General features: G+C 36.3%; 4 protein-coding genes across 6 annotated transcripts; 3 read left to right on the plus strand and 1 right to left on the minus strand.

Moving 5' to 3' along the window:
• LOC18778719 (peroxisome biogenesis protein 1) lies at positions 218-9,669 on the plus strand. Of its 3 annotated transcripts, XM_007213657.2 has the most exons (18): positions 515-709; positions 793-966; positions 1,067-1,166; positions 1,318-1,809; positions 2,232-2,978; positions 3,710-3,801; positions 3,970-4,043; positions 4,199-4,421; positions 5,182-5,275; positions 5,392-5,546; positions 6,158-6,388; positions 6,844-7,044; positions 7,610-7,735; positions 7,821-7,882; positions 8,255-8,372; positions 8,486-8,770; positions 8,878-8,951; positions 9,110-9,669. In XM_007213657.2, the coding sequence occupies exons 1-17, from the start codon at positions 515-517 to the stop codon at positions 8,914-8,916; spliced, it is 3,408 nt and encodes a 1,135-aa protein (XP_007213719.1). In that variant the 3' UTR covers positions 8,917-8,951; positions 9,110-9,669. The 3 variants fall into 3 exon arrangements, 2 of the variants coding, with proteins under 2 accessions (XP_007213719.1, XP_020416797.1); XR_002271010.1 differs by lacking the exons at positions 8,878-8,951; positions 9,110-9,669 and adding an exon at positions 8,055-8,158 and having other exon boundaries at positions 218-709; positions 8,486-8,595; XM_020561208.1 differs by lacking the exons at positions 515-709; positions 793-966 and having other exon boundaries at positions 1,067-1,162; positions 9,110-9,588.
• LOC18778722 (proteasome subunit alpha type-5) lies at positions 10,258-13,634 on the minus strand. Its single transcript, XM_007211880.2, has 10 exons — positions 13,511-13,634; positions 13,177-13,219; positions 12,973-13,054; positions 12,702-12,782; positions 12,231-12,344; positions 12,056-12,157; positions 11,635-11,693; positions 11,003-11,105; positions 10,667-10,732; positions 10,258-10,566 (listed from the first exon to the last, which is right to left on the minus strand). Exons 2-10 carry the CDS (start codon positions 13,188-13,190, stop codon positions 10,474-10,476), a joined length of 714 nt encoding a protein of 237 aa, XP_007211942.1. The 5' UTR covers positions 13,191-13,219; positions 13,511-13,634; the 3' UTR covers positions 10,258-10,473.
• LOC18778346 (proteasome subunit alpha type-2-B) lies at positions 13,750-18,145 on the plus strand. The gene is made up of 11 exons (XM_007211883.2): positions 13,750-13,973; positions 14,104-14,180; positions 14,738-14,802; positions 15,149-15,195; positions 15,324-15,399; positions 15,559-15,626; positions 15,807-15,876; positions 16,543-16,628; positions 17,187-17,249; positions 17,562-17,627; positions 17,770-18,145. The coding sequence occupies exons 1-11, from the start codon at positions 13,933-13,935 to the stop codon at positions 17,816-17,818; spliced, it is 708 nt and encodes a 235-aa protein (XP_007211945.1). The 5' UTR covers positions 13,750-13,932; the 3' UTR covers positions 17,819-18,145.
• Positions 19,324-22,510, plus strand: LOC18778950 (pentatricopeptide repeat-containing protein At2g35130). Its single transcript, XM_020561422.1, has 8 exons — positions 19,324-19,404; positions 19,520-19,710; positions 19,803-20,035; positions 20,183-20,432; positions 20,739-20,884; positions 21,058-21,263; positions 21,417-21,541; positions 21,766-22,510. Coding segments are annotated over exons 1-8 (1,737 nt in total). The 5' UTR covers positions 19,324-19,402; the 3' UTR covers positions 22,350-22,510.

A 22,571-nucleotide genomic window follows, 5' to 3' on the forward strand; every position in this document is an offset into this window, starting at 1 on the left:
GCTTGTTTTAGCTACAATGAAGATAGAAGAAAAAGAGGAAATGGAGAGAGGAAGAGAGAGGGAATTCTCTAGAGGAAAAGAGTATAGCCGGGCGGCTATATTAATTTAAAAAAGAATAAAAACAGTATAGCCGAGCGGCTATACTAATTAAATATCTGAGAAAGTATAGCCGTGCGGCTGTACTATTTTTTAAAAATTTGTGTAGCCGGACGGCTGAACTATTTAAATATTCGAATATATTGAACAAGTATAGCCGCGCGGCTATAATATTTTATTTTGTTATCTTATTTTATACAATAACGTTGCAAATTGCACCCCAAAAAAAAAAAAAAAAAAAAAAAAAAACGCAAGTTGGGATAATTTGAAGGGAGGATGACGTAAGCGTTACTAAATTCGAGAACGGCTCGGGAGAGACGACGTTTTGCGGCGCTGCGCTCACCCAGTCAAGCTTGCTTCTTTATCTTCTTTCTAAAACTAGCCTCTTATCTCTCTCTGACTCTGAGTCTCTTTGGCAATGGAGTTTGAGGTTAGGTTAGTTGGGGGCATAGAGAACTGTTACGTCTCTCTTCCTCTGGCCCTAATCCAAACCCTCCAGTCCTCGTCGTCCTCCCTCCCTCATGTTCTCGCTCTGGAGCTTCTCTCCTCCTCAAACGACAGCCGCTGGAATGTCGCTTGGTCCGGCGCCACTTCCACTTCTCAAGCCATTGAGGTAAGCTCAATTTTCAATTTTTCTGCTTCAGCTGAGGAAAGCTATGACATTTTTCAGTGATTGATTGTGTGGATGCATTGCAGGTTGCTCAGCAATTTGGGGATTGCATTTCGTTGCCAGATCATGCTAGGGTTCAAGTTCGTGCTCTTTCGAATGTGACGAAGGCTACTCTGGTCACAATTGAGCCTTCTACTGAGGATGATTGGGAGGTTTTGGAACTTAATTCTGAGCTTGCAGAGGCTGCTATATTGAATCAGGTACTCCAAGTGTTGTCAATTCAAGGTATTTGTGGTTGTATATAATCTATCTGTATATGTGCATCAGTGTATCAGTGTATCGTAACTTTGATAAATGCAGGTGAGGATTGTCCATGAAGCAATGAGATTTCCTCTGTGGTTGCACGGCCGCACTACCATTACATTTCTTGTTGTTTCAACCTTCCCCAGGAAATTGGTGGGTAAGAAGCTGTATTCTCCGTCCTGATTCAGTTATTCAATTAATTTTCAGTGTTAGAATTTAGAACTCGATGAGCTGGCATTTATAACTTGTGCTCTATGATGATATCTTAGTCTATCAGAATTATGTTTTGACTTGTGGGTTATTACCAGTGCAACTGGTTCCAGGGACTGAAGTTGCAGTTGCTCCAAAGAGACGCAAGACTGTCAACTCACATGGAGATTCATCCACTCTTGCTTCTAATGGAGAGCGCCATATTTCAAAGGCACTACTGCGCATTCAAGATCCAGACAGGAGACTAGTTCACAAAAGTGGTTATGTCAAAGGTGTTGAGCTTGGAGTTGTGCTCACTTCTGTTGCTATGATTCACCCAGAAACAGCAAAAATGTTCTCCTTAAACTCTCTTCAGTTAGTAGCTGTTGTGCCAAGATTATCACCAAAAGAGAGCATGAAAAATTCGGAAAATGATGGTTTGAGAACAAGAAGCAGTTCAACTCCAAAAGAATCCAACAATGGAATTTCAAATGACAAGAAGGATAATCGTGAAACAATTGTTCGGCTGTTGATTTCTGATTCAGTGGCTAAAGGGCATGTAATGGTTGCCCAGTCTCTTCGTCTTTATTTGAGAGCTCGTCTGCATTCATGTGCGTAAGTTCTACCCAGTGTTGAATAGAGTACAATTTAGCTATAATGCATTTAAAAATATAGACTCAAAAGATGTTCACTGGAATTTACATCTGGATCTTATTTTAAAAATGAAATATTCTCTTGGAACGCCATCTAGAGTTTGGATTGTTCTTGCTCCTTTAGCCGCAAATTTAATTTTCTAATTATACATTCATGTGCCTTATGACACTGTTTCTTCCACAATCAATCACAAGAGTTGGGTGAATTCTTGTGGATTTTCCGTGTCTCCCTCTTTAAATTGGCTATGGCATCTGCTGAATAAGAACAGAGAAACACAAGTTATCCTACCGTTAATAGTCTTATGTTTCACAATGAAATCATTTATAACCTTTCATTGAAGAAGCTGGTTGTTTTAATGAGATTGCTCTCATGCCTGCAGGGGTTTATTTAAAGGGATGCAATGGTATTTTGAAGACTGACATTCCCCTTTTGTCACTTTCTCCTTGCCACTTTAAGATATTTGGGAAAGACAAAGCTGTTGAAAGAAATGGTATAGAAGTTCTCGATAGGCATAAAATTCGTAAGAAGAAAAACATGCTTCTAACGACCGGCTCAAGCACCTACATAGATGTTACTGATTGGTCAACCCATGACAAAGTTGTTGATGCTTTTTCATATGAATCTTCTTGCAAAGAGGATGAAGGGGCTAGTCAGAAGTCTGAGGAGGGAAAGGGAGTAGAAAGTCTTGTTAAAGCATGGATCCTTGCACAACTTGATGCTATTGCTTCCAATGCAGGAGAAGAAATTAATTCCTTGGTTTTGGGAAATGAAACTATACTTCACTTTGAAGTGAAAGGACAGAAATCTGGGATTGAGGAGAAGGTACATGAATCATCAAGTGGCGGCCTCGAAAACAAAAATGAGAATGCTGAACTACCAGTTGAAATCTTATATGTATTGACATTTTCCAAGGAATCTCAACATGCTGGAAATGCATATGAGCTTGTATTTGATGAAAGAAACAAAGACAACAATAATCTTGGAGGTCTAGAGACAATTGTAAAGCTGAAGGAGGGTGATCCTCTGTCTTTTTATTCAGTAAGAGAGAGAATGTCTGAAAAAGATGTCCCTGCTGATGTATCATCCTTGAGCTGGATGGGGACAATTGCTTCTGACGTTTTAAATAGTAGGTATTTGTAGTTCCTCGTGAAGCTGTTTCCACTTCTGACACCTAACCAACTCTTATTTACATATAATTTTGATGGTCTATGGGAAGTACACTGTGGTAGCCTATGTTGGTTTAGTGTAGCTGTGGATGGAAACACAAGGGAATACACAAATAGACGGACACTCAACAATAAGGACATGAATGAGTAGTGTTTGAGATTTTAGAAAACTGCTATGTTTTGTTTTCATTGCTGTCTTTATCTCAAGGTGGATGCTCTGGCTGTTCTGGGAGAAGAATAATTTGATGAATGATTCTGATATTTAAACTAGACTATGGATAAGAAAAAATAGAACAATTTACTTTTGATTTTTGAATAAGCAATCAGTAATTTACTGGTTGTCTTACAAAAGTATTGGTTTACTATTGAAAGTATTGGTTGAGTAGTAAAGGAGGATTGGAGTTTAACTACCATAATGCACACATACAAGACCGAGAAGACTGAAATGGTTGAGTTAGAGGCATGTATTTTGTCTTCTTGTCATTTTCAGTTAAAATATGGCAATATCTCAGGGTGGACAGTTAGGAGTTACAAAGAAAAAGGAAACTTTTGATTTTCTTAACTTGCAAATAAAAAACCAGTCTTTTTCATATCCTCTGAAATTGACATCCTACTAGTTTTTAAGTATATTTCCCCTCTCACTTTAAATGATTCCTTGCTGTTCCCTAATACATGCTGTTTTCAAATGTAGGAATGTTGGTGTTGTTAACTCCTGCTTCTGGGGCATGGTTCAGTTCACACGATCTTCCTCTCCCTGGACATGTTCTGATACATGGACCTCCTGTGAGTGCACCATCTTTTGAAATTTGGTTTTTCCATTGGGTGATGCAATTTTTGAAGTTAAATGACATATTTTGTGGTTTCTATCTATCAACACAGTGTTTTGTTTGTTTGTTTGTTTTTCAAATACTTGATATTGTTTTTTCCTCTAATTCCCATTTCTCCTATTAGGGTTCTGGAAAGACATTATTAGCAAGAACTGTTGCAAAGTGTCTCGAAGAAGATAAAGACCTCTTAGCACACGTGTATGTTGTTATCTTGACGAATTTCCTTTGTTTTTCATTTGGTCATTGAATTATTGAAAAGTAACTCGAAATGAATTTTCATTTAAATTTTCAACTTAGTGCATCATGATGGTAAAATATGCATGTACTGTAACGCCCTATTTTTGCCTTTGCAGAGTTTTTGTATCTTGTTCACAACTTGCCATGGAAAAGGCCTTGACCATTCGCCAAGCACTTTCAAGCTATATGTCTGAGGCTTTAGATCATGCTCCATCTCTTGTAATTCTTGATGATCTTGATAGCATTGTTTCATCCTCTTCAGACTCAGAAGGATCTCAAACTTCAACCTCGGTTCTTGCTCTGACAGAATTTCTCAACGACATTATGGATGAATATTGGGTAAGATTTTTGTGAAGGTTCCTACGATGTAAGCAATGACGCTGATGCTAGAATGATATGTTTATCTATTAATTTTTTAGAATACATAAATGATTGTTGTGACATGGTACTACAATTGATTTAGTATGCCAGAATAGTAAAATATAATTTGTTTGGCACTGCAATGAATAAATGAACCTTATTTCAGGTTCAAGTTATTCTTGTTGGGACCAAATTGTATTTGTAGAAATAGTTCTTTCAAACTTGTAAAGAGTTTATAGAAATTCTGTCATTTATTTGTCTCCTGGAATGCTATGCTAATTTGCAACAGAGCTAGTAGATTGAATAATGAGTCTTATATATTTATTCAACTAAAAAGTCCCTAATCTTATGGAATTATGACCCTGAAATCTCTGTACTGCTTGAGTTAAAAGTAGGGAAAAACTTGAGCAGAATCAGTAAATGCTCAATCTCTCATCCCAGTATACTGGCAGTCCATTGGGCATTTATATCTTAAATTTCCTTTAAATCCCTTCTTTATTAAAATACGTGTTGCTCAATCAGACCTTGGCTACTTCATATTAGCATAAAATTTAGCCTATGCTGTCTTCTTGTCATAATGCCTGAATTGCTCTTAATTTTTGTAGGGGGGAAATACTTTTAATCTATTGTACCAGCTATAAATGATAAAATGCAACAAGCTAACCTTTCAATTTCATACCATCATTAGATGGGTTTATGTCCTTTAGTCAGCTAACAAATCTACTGGGACTCTGAACAGGAAAAAAGGAAGAGCTCGTGTGGAATTGGTCCCCTTGCATTCATAGCTTCGATAAAGTCTTTAGAGAGTATACCGCAATCATTGAGCTCTTCAGGTTTGTTCTTTCTGAATATAGAATGAGAAATGCATTATACTGAATCATAGAGATTTGTCTGCTTCTTTAATTAAAACATTTGAATGCTATATTTTTTTGACTTTTTTCATTATCAGGAAGGTTCGACTTTCATGTGCAATTGCCCGCTCCTGCTGCCTCACAACGTGAAGCCATGTTGAAGCATGAAATTCAGAGACGTTGCTTACAATGTTCTGATGATATCTTACAAGATGTAGCCTCAAAATGTGATGGCTATGATTCATATGATCTGGTATTCTTCATGTTTCTACATTACATCTTGGAGGGTAGAAGTTGCACAAATATTATTACATTCATGAAATTCATCTTTATATGCTGTATGGGCTGTTATTAGTCCAGTATTGCATCCTTATTCTTCCAGCCTTCAGAACTTTAAATTATGTGCTCTAGATAAAAGACTGCTTATGGAGGTGATGACAGTGGATAATGTTGACAACCTTCTCTCTTCTCTTGAAAACTAATATCTTGAAAACTAATAAACTCCGTTGGAAAGTGCGATTGTAATCCTGACTCTCCAGGTCTCCAACATATATATTGTTATTTAAAGTTAGAATGTTTGGAATAGTTTGGGAGAGTGCTACCTGCATACAAGTACAAATGAATACAGAGAACTGATCGTCTCTGCTTCAATACATTGTGTCTTTCCCCTTTAAGTTTTTACTTTTGATGGGCACAAAAGAGAATGCTTTCAGTGCCTTAAGCATGAATTTTGCGGCTTGTGGTAGTTTCAAATTGAGAATGTTTTTGTAGGTAATCTGATCATTGAGAACTATTAAAGTTTTTTCTGGTGTATGTGTTAGATTTTGTTTTGGTTGGACTATCTTAACAATCTTGCCGTTGCAGGAAATCTTGGTCGATAGAACTGTTCATGCTGCCATAGGTCGTTTTATGCCTTATCATTTTGCTTTTGACAAAAGTGAAAATCCCACTTTAATAAGGGATGATTTCTCTCGGGCAATGCACGATTTCCTTCCAGTTGCCATGCGCGACGTCACTAAATCTGCTCCAGAAGGTGGTCGGACTGGGTGGGACGACGTTGGTGGTCTTGTTGACATTCGCAATGCAATTAAAGAGGTATAATTTTATCAATTCAGTTTTTGTTTTGGGAAATCATCTATATCAGCGTTTTTCACTTCTCATGCTGCCTTTAATCACTAATTTGCTACTTATTGAAGGTAGAGTTTTTTTACTCTTATTTTCTTTTGTCTTGTCTCTGCCATTTTTTCGTTTTTCTCTCTCTGTTTCATTATATTACATTGTCTCCTCAGCTGTATGATTATCTACAGTTTCAATGAATCCAAAGATGGTTTGGCTCCACTTAATTGATTTCAATCAAAGTTGTTCGACCATGAGAATAATTTTTTTTTTATTAGCCTGTTGATGTTTAGTAAAATTGGTTTGATATTTTGTACTGCTGTCATATCTTACTTTCCATGATGTAATATAATTCATTTGTTTCAGTACTTGTCTTTCTGTTTTTGTAATCTAATTGTGCTATCTCTATTTTCAATTCCTATTATCAATATCAGATGATTGAATTGCCTTCAAAATTCCCAATGATCTTTGCAAAAGCTCCTTTAAGGTTGCGGTCCAATGTTCTATTGTATGGGCCTCCTGGCTGTGGAAAGACACATATAGTTGGTTCTGCTGCTGCAGCCTGTTCACTACGATTTATATCAGTCAAAGGACCTGAGCTGTTGAATAAATATATTGGTGCTTCAGAGCAAGCTGTACGTGGTGAATTATTCATTTACACATTCCTTTTGCATTGATTTATAGTAGACTCTATACTACATTTATTTACATAATGTATGTCTTTGCCTCTACCTGATTCTCAATCCATTGAATTGTGCGTCAGTTGTTTTGTGAAATTATGTTGCATACACCTTTTCTTTTGTGTTTCTGCAGCTTAGTGATCAAGTAACGTGAAAAAATTGTGTGGAGTAGGAATTCAGACTAGCATTATCAAAAAAATATTTTTGGAGATATATGAGCCGATGATCAATGATTATTTTCATTGGTACTCGGTGAACTTGGCTACAGAAAGTGTTATTCTGTCCAAAGTCTTAAGATTTCAAGTTGATTTTATTGTTCTGCAATATGATGTGAAATTCTTACATAATCATGTGAAAAATGAGAAGGTATATTTCTTCTTAGAGTTAAATAACCGGCTTCACAACAGATACGTTAATGTTTCAGGGGGAAGATAGAAAATGTGTAGTGGTTCCTTATACGTTTTATTTTAGAACAATCTTCTGTGTGGTATAATGCACATTGATTGATGCTGATGTCTAGGTCCGGGATATATTCACCAAAGCTGCTGCTGCAGCACCATGCCTTCTCTTTTTTGACGAATTTGATTCTATAGCCCCAAAAAGAGGACATGACAATACTGGAGTAACTGATCGTGTTGTCAATCAGGTCCTCTCTTGTTTTCTTGCCCCAATTTATCTTCCTCCCCTCTTCATAGTTGATTCTCTTATCCTAGTATATTGCTTTCTCACAGTTTCTGACTGAATTGGATGGTGTTGAAGTTTTGACTGGTGTTTTTGTGTTTGCTGCAACAAGGTTAGATTCTCTTCAGAGTAATTGTTTTATTTTTAGATTCATTTATAAGTGCTGAATTTCTGATATCAGTTTCTAGGTCAGAAAATAGATTTGTCCAAAGTACTCACTCATGGTGGTCAGTTAAATTTCCTATAGAAATTAAAGGTAGCTATTGTAATTTTATTATTTGTAGCTATGACCCATGCATGAATGCTATAACATACCAGAACAAGACAGTGAAGCTTGTGCAAATTGCCTCCATCTTTTGTCAACAGTGTTGCTCCTATGCAGACATAGGTCCTGTTTATAGATTGTTTCAATCATATTTTCTTGTTTTTACTGAGTATATACCACTTGTCTAATGAAAAATGACTGCATTTTCATGGCAAGCAGTAGACCAGATTTACTTGATGCTGCACTGTTGAGACCTGGTAGGCTAGATCGCCTTCTATTTTGTGATTTTCCATCTCTGGGTGAAAGGTTGGATATCTTGACGGTCCTTTCAAAAAAGGTTAGAAATGAAATTATCTAATCAAAGCATATGATTTACACTTTTATATAGCTATTTTGCAATTTGTTTAATTGTTATCCACTTTTTTTTTTTTTTTTTGTCAACTGCTTCAGCTACCACTGGATGGTGACGTGGATTTAAGAGCCATAGCTTATATGACCGAGGGATTTAGTGGGGCTGACCTTCAAGCTCTTCTCTCAGATGCTCAGCTTGCAGCAGTGCATGAAATTCTGGCTGGTTTAGATACCAATGATCCGGGGAAAAAGCCAGTTATTAATGATGCGCACTTGAAGTCTACTGCTTCCAGGGCAAGGCCATCCGTTTCCGAAGCTGAGAAGAAAAGATTGTATGGCATTTACGGCGAGTTCTTGGATTCAAAAAGATCTGTTGCTGGACAGGTCTCTCTCTCTTTTCTTTATGTGCTTGCAGTAGGCTCATTTGTTATTTGAGAAGTATATCTTCAAAGTAAAATTTACATTGTGACTAACAAATAACGGTTTTGCAGTCAAGAGATGCAAAAGGCAAGAGGGCAACCCTAGCATGAGATATGACTGAACTTGATGGCCTTTTGTTCTTCAGGTAGAGCAAGATAAGAGACACCTTGTAATTAATTTTCAAAATGAACTCTACTGTTGTTCCCACAAAACTGACTTGCCTGGATCTTTTATTTTGATGTGTTCTGGTAGTTTGTTTGAGTTTGAAATTGAATTACATGGTTCTTATTTCCTATCATGCAGGAAATCAAAATTTTGAAAGATTGCTCCACCAGTTCTTCGGCAATGCTTCAAACGTAGCTTTGTGTTTATGCCGCAAGGCTGATGTTGCTGCAGATCATCTTGCCAAAGAAGCGTATGTTTGCGATGTGCACCATAGAATACGTATATAGCGGCACTAGTTATACACCCCGAGTAGGGTTGGAGGCAAAGGAAATGACAACTTCACTTGAAGTTTTAATTCAATAAAAAGAAGAATCCAATGATTTTGTTCTTGGATATATAGTATACAGAAAGAGACCCATAGGGACAGTAATTGCCATTCCTGGACCTGGACACCAAGAATAGAGCTCAATTTTGAAATTTAGTTGGGATTAATTTCCTGTCATTAGAAATTTAGAAGGGAAGCATACAATTTTGAGCTTCTAATTCTAAGGATAGTTGAGTCTTGAGAGGGGGTGAGATAAGATCTCTGCAATATCAGACCAATTAGCTTGATGCTGAATATATTTATTAGTACTGTAAATAATATTTTTTTATATTATGAAAGTTAATATTAATGATAAGCGTTGATAATTGAGATATTTTGTTTATCATCTCAAACAAATTTCATAAATCACTAAAGAACCATAGTTCAAGTGGATCCAATGAAACTTCAACTGGCCCTGAAGCTGAACAGATTTCATTTTCTAGAAAAGAAAAAAAAAATCAGTTCCGCTTCAAGGTTCCCAATTCTTCTGTCTCCCTGATGATCGGGAACCAGCTCTCGTGTAGCTTGATGGTGATGATGATGACGGGGATGCTCCTGATTGAAACCACGTCTGTGCAAAAGATTATAATTCCTTTTCACTTTTTCGGTCTTCATTCAATTTTGATTGTCTTGATTTTTTTAAATATAATTTTTTTATTTTTATGTATTTATAAATTCCATTTTCAGTCTTAATTTACTAGGTCGATGGGTTTACTTTTTGTATTTTGTCTTTATATATTTATAAATTCCAACGTGGAAATCCTACACCAATTTTCTTCATTCTCATATTGCTAACATTCAATTAAAACATGAACTGCAATGGATGACAACGTCAAATAAAAGGCACTAAAATTGCACTGCCAACTAACCACCATTGGGTAAACAGCCTGCATTAAACACAACATACCACCACTCTAGAAGATAATGGGAGAATTGTGCGCCAAACAAAATGACTGCAAAATTTTCATCAGTTCACATGAAATCTTTCATTAGAGCACAGGATGGCATCTGCTCATCAAAGTCGGATGATAATATTCTTGGCTTACTGGTCAAAATCATCAACCATAAACAAATCCGAAATCCTTTTCTGTAACTTAACAAATACAGAAACAAATTCAATTCAGATTAACACGAGAGCTTATAGGCGACTAATGACAGCCTCCACCTCAGAAGGGGTATACAGATGGTATGTTGGAGCAACCTTTGCGATATCAACATTATTGGGAGTCACCTGCAAACAGTAAAATAGGTCAATTAAAGTAACCCTATGCAAACTAGACATATGTAAACACTAAAATAGGTCAAAATCCATATCAATTATAAAGGTTCACCTTTTCTTCCATAACTTGCTTAAGAATAGACAGAGCAATTGTCTCAGCTTCTTGAAGAGTCAATTCCTGAAACCCGTCATCAAATGAAAATACTGATTTATATGGTTGAAAAAGCATGAAGCAGAAAGCATTTCCATAACTTGATTCCACCAGAAAATTGTCAAAAAAGTAAAATAGCTTCGTCCTAGAAGGATGACTTCAATCATGTGTACAAGCAAATTCATCTTAAACATAGGGCTAACCACTTCAGCATTTCATGCTCCGTAACTTATAAGGCGACTTGGTAGAATATGTACACAAATAAGAAAACGAATAAGTTATAACAAGCAGAGATACCTTGTTGTATTGCTCTTGCAGAGAGCTGTCTGCACCTTCTGAACCTGAACCAATAGCTTTTGCATTGCATTGCCAAAATGTGCCAGATGGATCAGTATAGTACCTGCATATCAGAAGTTTTCTTTCCTGGGTCAAAGAGACAAGAACATACAAAACAGAAGCAGCAAGAATTTGGAAGTAAACTTTAGAAAAAAAGAAAAAGAAAGAGAGTATAACTTATTAATGTTTACATATGATCAACAATACTACATAAAACTACATATCCCTAAGAAACAAAACCATTGTAGCATTACAAAGGTCTACAATGTGCTCTCCTACTTACATCAAGCTAAAAGAAAAGGCACAGGCATCTCAACTTAGAGCCAAACAAAAGAACTGATACTGCTTGTATACATAAATGGTAGGAATATAACAAAACATGGAATGGTAATTGTCAAAATGATATCTTACTGCAAAGATCCTTCTTAACTCTCTCTTTGGGATTGCATTGACATATATATGCCAAATGCCTCATTAGTGATTCATTTTTAAATAAGCACAGGCTTTCTCTCTTTAACGGTAATTCACACACACAATCATATTATACATATCTCACAACAAGAAAAGAAAAAGAAAAAGGAAGTATCACTCACAAGCTGGGCCCATGCTCATCATGACCTGCAATTAGAAGAGATACTCCAAATGGTCGAGACTGCAAACGAGAACATAAAAAACCAATTATATAGCAATAACATATAACATCACAGGGATAATATAGGAACAATGCAACAGAGATCTAATAACAGATGCCAAAAGATGCTTCACTCATATTAAAAAGAAAGAACAGTATGTCCCTGGTTCATCTCTTTATCAAAGATAAAACAGGCATCCTAAAGTGCTTGATTATGAATTGCTACGAAATAAACAGAAAAATCAATAATGATGAGGAGTATTGGTAAAGTATAAGCACAATTTCACTAATCTTAATATCAAAATTTTCTTCCAAACTAAGCAAATTCAATTATTTGACTATAAACATAAATGTTCATATAAACCAAATAAAATGGTTATTACCATGGACTCTTCATCACCTTCACCAAACCGAAGGGCCAGATCACAAAGAGCTTGTGTTGTAGATTCCACAGTCATTGGCTCACCATAGGAGAACCTATGATTCTGCAAAAATTGGAAGTTAGAATACAAGTATAAAGGTTAGGATATCAATCCGTAAAACCAATGAGAATAGTACCTGAGTTTCAACGCGTGCATGCTCAACAAGTGTACGAGCATCAGCAATCAGTCCACTCATGGCACATCCTATATGGTCATCAATTTCCATAATTTTCTCCACACTGCTGGGTTCCTGAAGGTGAAAAGTATAGAATATCATTCATCAGTGAAACTGAAAATGTCTAAATTTGAAACATGAACATATTATCCATGGAAACAAGATAGAGCTGGATAAAGAAAAGGTAGAATTTGGAAAATAAAAATTGATTGATCCAATACAATTTGAAAATGAGATAAAATATGAACTGTCAGAGGCTTTATTGCTCCTAACTTAGGCATGATTCTTAAACACAGGATACACAAAAAGGGTGCCATGTGTTCTAGGACAAAAGGCCTCTAACAACTTTGGCTTAAACTTGTAGCTATAACAGTATTAACTAATAAAAAGAGGTAAGTAAAAAGAATTCACACAAGGAGATAATTTGCATACCAGCAAAGGCGAAGTGATACGTTTTTCCACAGCAAGCACAACACCCTCTTTTGTCTTTAACCCAATAGCAGTCGAACCCAACTGTAATTCATCAAAACCCAACTTTCAATATCCAGTAATTATATAGAGAAAATGTGTTAAAACAATAGCTATTTTTGTGCCACTGACACTCTGCTTAATCCTACATTTTATGCAAAATGAGGCTTTTTTTTTTCTTTCATTTTTTTAAGAATCTGAAAGAGAGTGAAAGTCGGATATAATAAGGTCGTACCTTGATGGCCTCAATGGCATACTCAACCTGAAACAACCTGCCTTCAGGGGAGAAGGTGTTTACTCCTCTGTCATACTCAGTCCTTCACAACACACACATACCCAAAAAATAATCAACAAGGAAAGAAGTAAAAAAAGAATATGTATATGCATATAATTGAGACATATAATTTACTTAAGAAAACTCCTCAGAAATGAAATTCACCTTGTGAGAAACATCTTGGTTTGATTGGAACTTTGAGATTGATCTGAATCAACACAAATAAACAAGAAATGGGTTTCAGTGAATAAGGACAGATCTGTCTCTAGCTCGTAAAACAGCGAAAGGACTTTTACCCGAGTACCTTCTATACTGAAAAAGATCGGGAGAAAACAAATACTATGAAACAAAATTGAAATTCGTGCAACCCAAACAGAACACTGTAAGAAATCTTCAGAGAGAAACTCAGTTCTCTATCAACTTTCAGTGACCATTCAGTAAAGATAGAAGGAACTAATCATGTGTTAATGTAGAGAGAGAGAAAGAGAGAGAGAGTTACCGAATTAGTATGTGATTTGCTTCACTGCGATGAGTGCTCCTTCTGCAGAGAGATGGTGATTTATGATATGCTTTCGTGTTGGAGAAGAAGGGTTTTTCCTTTTTCTTCCACTCCTTGAAAAAAGAAAAAGAAAAAGAAAAAGAAAAAACCTCTAAACAGAGTCGGGTCGGGTCAACTTTGTTTTGGGCCAAACCCATGCAAAGTTGAAGACGAAGCTGAAACTCATAAAGGGCCATTGAAATTTCTCGGCCTAATAATTTGAAAGCCCACCCAACATGAACCAAACCAAAACCTTCTTCTCCAACAAGTAAAGCACAGTCTTCAGACCCCTTTTATGTTTTTTCGCCAAAACTTCCGTCAAATCTCTCTCCGTTTTTCAGAAACACAGAAAAAAGCTTGAGTCTTTCTCTCTATAGCACGCAATGGGAGACAGTCAGTACTCGTTTTCTCTCACCACTTTCAGGTAACTCTCCCGCTCTATCGTTATTCTTCACATTTCCAGGTTCATCATATATATGTGTGTGCGCGCGTTGGTGTAGAAATTTAGTTGGGTATTTGTACTTTTTGATTTATTTGCGGCATATGCTGAGTAGCCCTTCAGGGAAGCTAGTGCAGATCGAGCACGCTTTGACAGCAGTTGGGTCGGGCCAAACCTCTCTGGGGATCAAAGGTAATGGTCATAGTGCTTTGTCAGCTTTATTTTAAGCTTACCCATTGAGTGATTAGTCCTGCTAGGGTTCTTTGTGCTTGTTCTAAGTGGTGCTTGTAATCTAATTGATTTGCTGAATCAGTCAGAAGATTATTGAAATATTGGTAGAATCTGGCATCTGGATGAAAAGCTAGGTTTTTTAATTTATTTGAACTATATATTGGATTGAGCTGAAAATTTTAAGATAAATTAGTTCAGTTTATACTTTAGGCCCAAATGCGTGATCTGATATTTGGATAGAACCTACTCAGAAGTTTTCAGATGCAATGTTGAAGTGCGATAATGGTACAATTTGGATAAACTAGATCTTTGTTTTGACAATTTTAATGATAAACATTGGAACTTTTGTTACGGACCAAATGTATACAGATATATTTAGAACGAACTAGTAAGAAAATATTTGGTGGGAATTTAACCTGCTGATGTGATATGAAAGGAAATTTAAAAGTTGGCTTTCTATATCAGACATAGACATAGCTGTCTGTATAATTGTGTGCGTGTTTACATGGTTACTGCAGCTGCTAATGGGGTTGTTATTGCAACTGAGAAGAAGCTACCTTCAATCTTGGTTGATGAAGCATCTGTAAGTCCTCTTGATCACTTGTGAAGTTCCCTATTTAGATTTAACTAGTTTGATATTATCTTATATTACAATTTCTATCTGCTTGAGTTAAATGGAGACTATGTGCCAGAGCCTAGTGGCATAGCTTCTGGAGACTTGGATTTGTAATGAGTCATGATGATATGAGTTTGTATCACTTTTAGCATTAACTAACTTTTGGACCTACAAGATTTAAGTGCTTCACACCATATCTATGTTCTGAACAACATCTTTTCTAAATAGGACTGTTTCTCATGTTTATGGAATGATTTGAATGGTTCCCCTTCTAAGATGTTGGTTTCTGATGGTATGTATTTTCTTTGGTCAGGTTAAAAAGATACAGAGTTTGACACCAAATATTGGAGTTGTTTACAGGTTTGTTTTTGTGTGATTCCTGTACTGAAGCCCATTATTTTCTTAGTACTGAGTTACTTGTACATAAATCTATTATTTTATCTTCATTCAGCGTGCAAGTCTTCTTACCATTAGTTTCTCTCCTGCAGTGGTATGGGTCCTGATTTTCGAGTCTTGGTTCGAAAAAGCAGGAAGCAGGCAGAACAATATCACAGATTATATAAGGTACTGAGTTTTTCTTCTCTCCTTATTTGATTATAACTTTGTGAGATGTGATGTGACAAAGTTTCATCATATCTTTGTCAAGTTCTTGCAAACTATAATAATAAGATGTGCTTGTATATTGTGAAGGTCTTAACTTGTATAAAACTATCATGTTTGTAGGAACCAATCCCTGTTACTCAACTTGTGAGGGAAACTGCGGCTGTTATGCAGGAGTTCACTCAATCTGGGTAACTATCACTCTGTCCATGTTAATATAAAATGTGGTTCCCTTTTTGGACTGAAACAAATACACTAGTTCTTGGCCCATGTTTCGTCACATTGAAACTACGATCCATATATGAAACCAATGGCCTCTAATCGATGCTTTTTAAATTTACTGAAGTATTTTTCTCCCCTTTTCTTTGTAGTGGTGTAAGGCCTTTTGGGGTATCTCTGCTGGTTGCTGGGTTTGATGACAGCGGCCCCCAACTATACCAGGTATTTCCATTCTCCAATGTTTTATTAAATATTGTTATGGATCATTTCTCTATTTGTTGTTTCCGGTTGCAAGAGATGATGCCTTTTAAGGAAAGAACATTAATTTAAACAGAGTTTGGACCAAATTTTTAAAGCATATTTGGCTTCTGAACTTGCTTCTGCCCAATATTTGGTTGTGTTAAAGTTTGTTAAACAAAAGTTTTTTGCACTCTTTGTAATCTTTAACCTGGTAAGTTGACCAGTAGTAATCTTGCTTAAGCTTCATTCAAATAATCTCCAGCTCTCCATACAGTAGGTTGCACTCCTGAATTTGGTTGGCGTACTGAAACTCTTTTATCTGCCTGGAAAATTTTTACTTCAGTGCTTTGCCTTTAGGACATGCACATTTTGAAGCTTTTCTCCTAAGAACACTAGCTGAATTTGAATCTAGTTGAATGGATTGCATCATTTGGCAGATAAATATATTTTTCAAACTTTTTTTGTTTCTTAAATCATTTCCAGACAACTTCTGTTTGTTTTAATCATAACTCTATTCTAGTTGGTGGGAGAGAAGGAAATTCCTGTCCGGCGTTAGTAATATTTAAAAAATTGTATTCTGCCCTTTGTTGACAATAATATGAAAGCTAATATGCAAATATTGATATTTTTAAATTTATTTCTCTGTAGGTTGATCCTTCAGGTTCATATTTCTCGTGGAAAGCCTCTGCAATGGGGAAGAATGTCTCAAATGCAAAAACATTTCTTGAGAAGAGGTACTAAGACATGGTTTTGGACATTTCGTCCATTTTAAACCGACTAAAGTGACATCTCTTCCTTCATGCATTGTATACTCTTTCATAAAAGAATTTAGGTGGGCTTTGGGGCTACCATTACAATTGTTTATTGTTTCTACATATACTATTAGGTGGTCTGTTCTCTGCCTAATCTGAGAATTTCTTATTCTTCCACACATGCTCTCAGTTTGGCTTGCCATAATGTTTTATGTATTTGACATTGCTGGTTTGAGAACCAATAGGCCCTTCTAACTATAGAAATATAGATAACGATGGCATTTTCTCTGGTTGTCATAAACATCATGTAACGTCAAGCCTTTAAGCAATCATGATTTATATATGTTCAAATAGAAACTTAACACGATACCCTTTCTTGGATGTCCTTTTCTGTCTTATTATTTCTATAGTTTAGCACTTATATCATTTGGCATTTCTCAATTATTTATGTTTGATACTTACGATTCAAATTTATGTCTCACTTTGTTTGTTGTTCTCAAAGGTGAAGTGTATCTTATTATTATTATTTTTATAATTCAGGTATACTGATGATATGGAACTTGATGATGCTGTGCACACGGCTATTTTGACTCTGAAGGAGGGGTATATATACATAACCTTTTTTATAAATGCATAATATGTAGGAGTCAGAAAGGGGAAGAAACTTGAAAAAGAAAATTGTTTTTGTGCTTCATTATAAAGTATTTGTTACTGCTCGGGCAAATGCTGTGTGGAGTTCACCTTCAGTCAATCAGATTGACAAAATGAGAACAAGCCAGTGATGCAAAATGATTGTTTCAGTGATGCAAGTTTCATCTTGCTTCCTGGCCAGCAAGTCAACAATCCGTTCAGTTATTACTTTCAAGTTCTGTATTTCTGTAAGCGGTCTGATTAGTTGCTTCATATTTGATGCAGATTTGAAGGACAAATCTCAGGAAAAAATATTGAGATTGGGATAATTGGCACAGACAAAAAATTCAGGCAAGCTCCATCTTTACTTCCTATTTTGGCAATAAATGCTTTGCTCATTTTAAGTTAATATCCTTGCTTGATGAATTTCTGATTTTGAAACTATTCCAGCATTTTGTGGCTGAATTGTATTTTTATGCTCACTTTTCTGCAGAGTGCTAACCCCAGCAGAGATTGAAGATTATTTGGCTGAAGTGGAGTAGTGTGCCTGTTACTGCGGACAATTTGAAAAACCAAAAAAATTAATCAATCCAGCTTATGTTGTGAGATGGTTGCATATTCAGCAAAAATGATTTGGTATGGGATGCTATGCTGCGAGTCTTTAGGAACCAAATCACATACTTTTTGGGCTGAAGCAGCATAGTGCCATAATTTCATTTGTATTTGTTTGTAGCCTTACCTTTCTTACAATTCTGAGACAAATTATCAATAGCTTTGAACTTCATTAAGACATTTACAGCGGACCCGAAATTCCTAGACTCGTTATATCTATCAACTCCCCACTGCATGAATTTGAAGTGGAATTTCCAGGATTGGCTTGCCATTAGATGAATGTAATGTAGGCTTCATCAGTTCATTGACATTACCAATAGCTGATAGTTGGGAATGAACTACTTAAAAATGGCCTTGATTTTCAAAAAGCGTATCATGGCAATCATGTGCTAAACAAAACCCTTGAAAGAAGTACGTTGGAAAATATATCGATCATTTTATTACAGTTGGGACCTTAAGGGGGGACACGATCGAGACTAGAAGGTTGGCTCTGGCTTGGACCTTAAGGAGGACTCAGAAATTATGTCATTGGCTACAATGTTTGCTATCTCAAACAGAAAATCTACTGCCAGCAAGAGACTTGAAAGTTCCTGAGCATAAAGATTCAAAGAGCTCAAGCGGAAAGTTATAGGGTCAATCAAAGGTTGAAAGTTACAGAGCATCAAGATTGAAAGAGGATGAAAGTCAAACAAATAAATAAAAACCTAGTAAACAATAAACCATCATGTAAGTGAGTGCCATTATAATTTACTCTAATCCCCATTCTTGGTTATATAGCTTGAACCCTTTTCAGTCTCATTTCATTAAAAGTCACAAGGCTGGGTGGATGTGGATAAAAGAGTTTCTTCCAGCCTCCAGGGCTCTCTATTTGTGATCTTCCACGGTATCCTTCTTTTCATATCATATTTAAGAAGTCTCGTCCCTCCCAATGCAACATAAGTAGACCTAATTCAGCTCTGACAGGCTGAATTTTATCCTTTAAAAATTTCAAGGGAACTCTGATCAAGTTTTTACTCCATTTGCACTCCTACAAGTCTTCCAACACCAATACATTAAGGACTTCCCCTGTTATATCACCAAAAGCCAGACGTTGGCACCGGCGGAAAATAAAAACTTTTTTCAAATCTCCAAACACTCCCTGGGGCCAACGTCTGGCTGTTGGTGATATAACAGGGGAAGTTTTTCTTGTATGTAGAAGTGTTTTGAGATAGGGTAAAATTTTCATTGAATCTCTTCGAATAACATTGGTATTTATGAGGATCCAATTCCTTTCCTAAATTACCGTTTTATTATTATTATTTGCAATAGGGTAAAATTTTCATGGAATCTGGGTGGGTAAATAAGAATGAAAAGACAAAGAAAATGTGTTGTCCATATAAAAGGTGTGAGATATTTTGAAATTTATCTGTTTTGTCCTCACCCGCCTGCATGTTATCAACACTATCTTCTTTCTTGCAAACTGAAAGCTCACAAAAATACCAAACTGGAAGCTCCTCCTCCACCTCCAACCATTCATGTAAGCTTCTTCTCTCTTCATTCACTGTCTGACTGTATCTTACATTTTTTAGTTTAGTTTGTGCATCAATTACCATCCTTTCCTCTAATGGAAATTTCATTTGGTAACTAAATAGGTTGATTGTTGAATGTGCCATCAGTTATATTTTCATTGGGCCAAGAATCTGTAGTAAGAGTAATTTCAGATGGAAAATCAAGAGTTCCATTGGTGGTGGAGCTGTCGAGAAGAGCAAGCGTGACAGCCTGTATATTGACAAACGTGGAAAATTCAGAAGCTTCAACAACAAGAAAATGTCTAGGAAACGATGTAATCAGAACATTGTACTCATTTTGTTGTTTTAACTATGATGTTATTGCATACACACACGTTCAAAAATGCAGACCATCTTCTTTGTCTAGGTGGTTCTCTAAGGGGGCGAGGATGGAAATATGGATCCGGGTTTGTTGATGGAGTTTTCCCAGTGATGAGCCCCACTGGTCAGAAGATTCTGGACCTTGTACAGAAGGAAGTTGATAAAAGCAGTATTTGGGAAATTCTTGATACACTTCCAGCCTCTCATACCATATGGGATGATATCATCAATGTCGCTGTTCAACTTCGTCTCAATAAACAGTGGGGCTCCATTATCTTGGTGAGAAACTAGTATTCCCCATCATGTTGAATTTGATTACTATCTAATATTGCACTTTGCAATTTGTCATATTTAGAATGATCAAAAGTCTCTGATATTTTGATAAACTTGATATTTCTGAGTGTAATGTTGTAATCATCTGTCCAGATATGTGAGTGGATATTGTACAAGAGCTCCTTCAAGCCAGATGTCATCTGCTACAATTTGCTGCTAGATGCTTATGGGCAGAAATCGCAACATAAAGCGGCAGAATCAACATATTTAGAACTTCTTGAAGCTCGATGCATCCCCACTGAAGACACTTATGCCCTTCTTCTGAGGGCCTACTGCAAGTCTGGATTGCTAGATAAGGCTGAAGCCGTCTTTGGTGAAATGAGAAAGTATGGTCTTCCTCCAAGTATGTGTCTGTTCCAATTTCTAGCTGCTTATAAGAAAGGAAAAAGTTAATCTAAGGAGCTTGAGAAATTAAATAATCAATATTGTGGATCATTATCATCGTAATCATGTATATAAACGTTCTTTTAGCTTCTAATAACTGCTTCTGCTGTGAAATACTTTTCAATGTTGCTTGGTAAATCTTGTTTGAATCTCAAAATTCAAAAACCTTGGCCCCAGCTTGTTAGTTTATCAGATATGACTGATTGCATTTCCTTCAAACTAAGTACAATGTGAATTCATGCAGAAAGATCCTAATTTTACTCAGGTGCAATCGTGTTCGATGCTTATATTAATGGGTTAATAAAAGGAGGAAACCCTCAAAAAGCACTAGAGATCTTTCAGAGGATGAAAAGAGATCAATGCCAACCATCTACTGACACATATACGACGTTAATCAATTTATATGGAAAGGTGAGCCGTATTGCATTTTAGTACTTTCTGCAAGCTTGAAGTCCTCTGCTTTTCTAATGATCGTCTACTGATATAGTTCACTGCTTCAGATTACTAACAAGCAAATGTTCTATTTCTTGCTTGCTTATTAAACAATACAACAAAATGTTCCTCAAAATTTAAGATCTGTGCAGGAAAGAAAATCCCACATGGCCTTAAAGCTGTTTCACGAAATGAGAAGTCAGAAATGTAAACCCAACATATGCACGTATACTGCTTTGGTAAATGCATTTGCTAGGGAAGGACTTTGTGAGAAAGCAGAAGAAATATTTGAGCAGATGCAAGAAGCAGGACACGAGCCTGACGTTTATGCTTATAATGCACTTATGGAAGCTTACAGGTTAATATCTACTGAATTTGGTGGTTTAATGTTCCACGAATATGCAATCATTTCAGAACATATTACTACACCTCCTTGAGAAGCAACTTCAAACAATATGTCCAAGTTGTTTCAATATACACCCAAACTTCTGTATGATTTTTCTCCCTACAGTCGTGCAGGGTTTCCTTATGGGGCTGCAGAAATTTTCTCTCTCATGCAGCACATGGGATGTGAACCCGATAGAGCTTCATATAATATCATGGTAGATGCATATGGGAGAGCTGGTCTTCATGAAGGTAAATATTAACATTCAGACTTCAAGGCACCTTTGTGATTGCAAATGAAACTATTATGGATAAGTCTGTTCTGTTCAGTGCTATTATGCTCTTATGATAGAAATAACTTTATCATCATTGTCTTCTATTATATTTCTCGTTCCATGCATAATTCTATAACCATTGCAGCATTCTAAATTCTAACCATCTTCATTTATAATAACCGTTCTCTGTATGCATTTCAGATGCAGAAGTTGCATTTGAAGAGATGAAGCGATTAGGAATAACCCCAACAGTGAAATCCCATATGCTGCTTTTATCTGCCTACTCCAAAGCTGGCAATGTAACAAAATGTGAGGACATTGTGAACCAGATGCAAAAGTCTGGGCTGGAGCTAGACACCTTTGTCATTAACAGTATGTTAAACCTCTATGGCCGGTTAGGTCAGTTAAAAAAGATGGAGGAAGTTTTGACTGCAATGGAAAAAGGACCATATGCAGCTGATATCAGTACATACAACATCTTGATTAACATTTATGGACGGGCAGGGTTTTTCGAGAAGATGGAAGAGCTCTTTCAATCACTTCCAACCAAAAACTTAAAACCTGATGTTGTGACTTGGACTTCTCGTCTTGGAGCATACTCTAGAAAGAAACTATACAAAAGATGCTTGGAAATTTTTGAAGAAATGATTGATGCTGGTTGCTACCCAGATGGGGGAACTGCCAAAGTACTTCTTGGAGCATGTTCAAGTGAAGATCAAACCGAGCAGGTTAGTACTGTTATTAGAACAATGCACAAGGATATCGGGACTGTTTTACCTATCTGATGGATGGATTTTATTAATTTTGATCATAAAGATAGATATTCTATATATATGCAGCAAACGAGTTTCCCCACTTGAATTTATTCAGGACAAATATTTTGGATTACGTTATGGTCATCCGTGTATAGTTATATTAAATTGCAAGAAGTTTGTCATCTTTTTCATATTAGGAGTTGAAAGGCCGTCTTGCATTATGCCCTTGATTTGCAAGTTGCTAAGTTCTAA

The sequence above is a fragment of the Prunus persica genome, chromosome G4 (genome assembly GCF_000346465.2).
Source record: "Prunus persica cultivar Lovell chromosome G4, Prunus_persica_NCBIv2, whole genome shotgun sequence".
In the NCBI taxonomy this organism is placed as follows: domain Eukaryota; kingdom Viridiplantae; phylum Streptophyta; class Magnoliopsida; order Rosales; family Rosaceae; genus Prunus; species Prunus persica.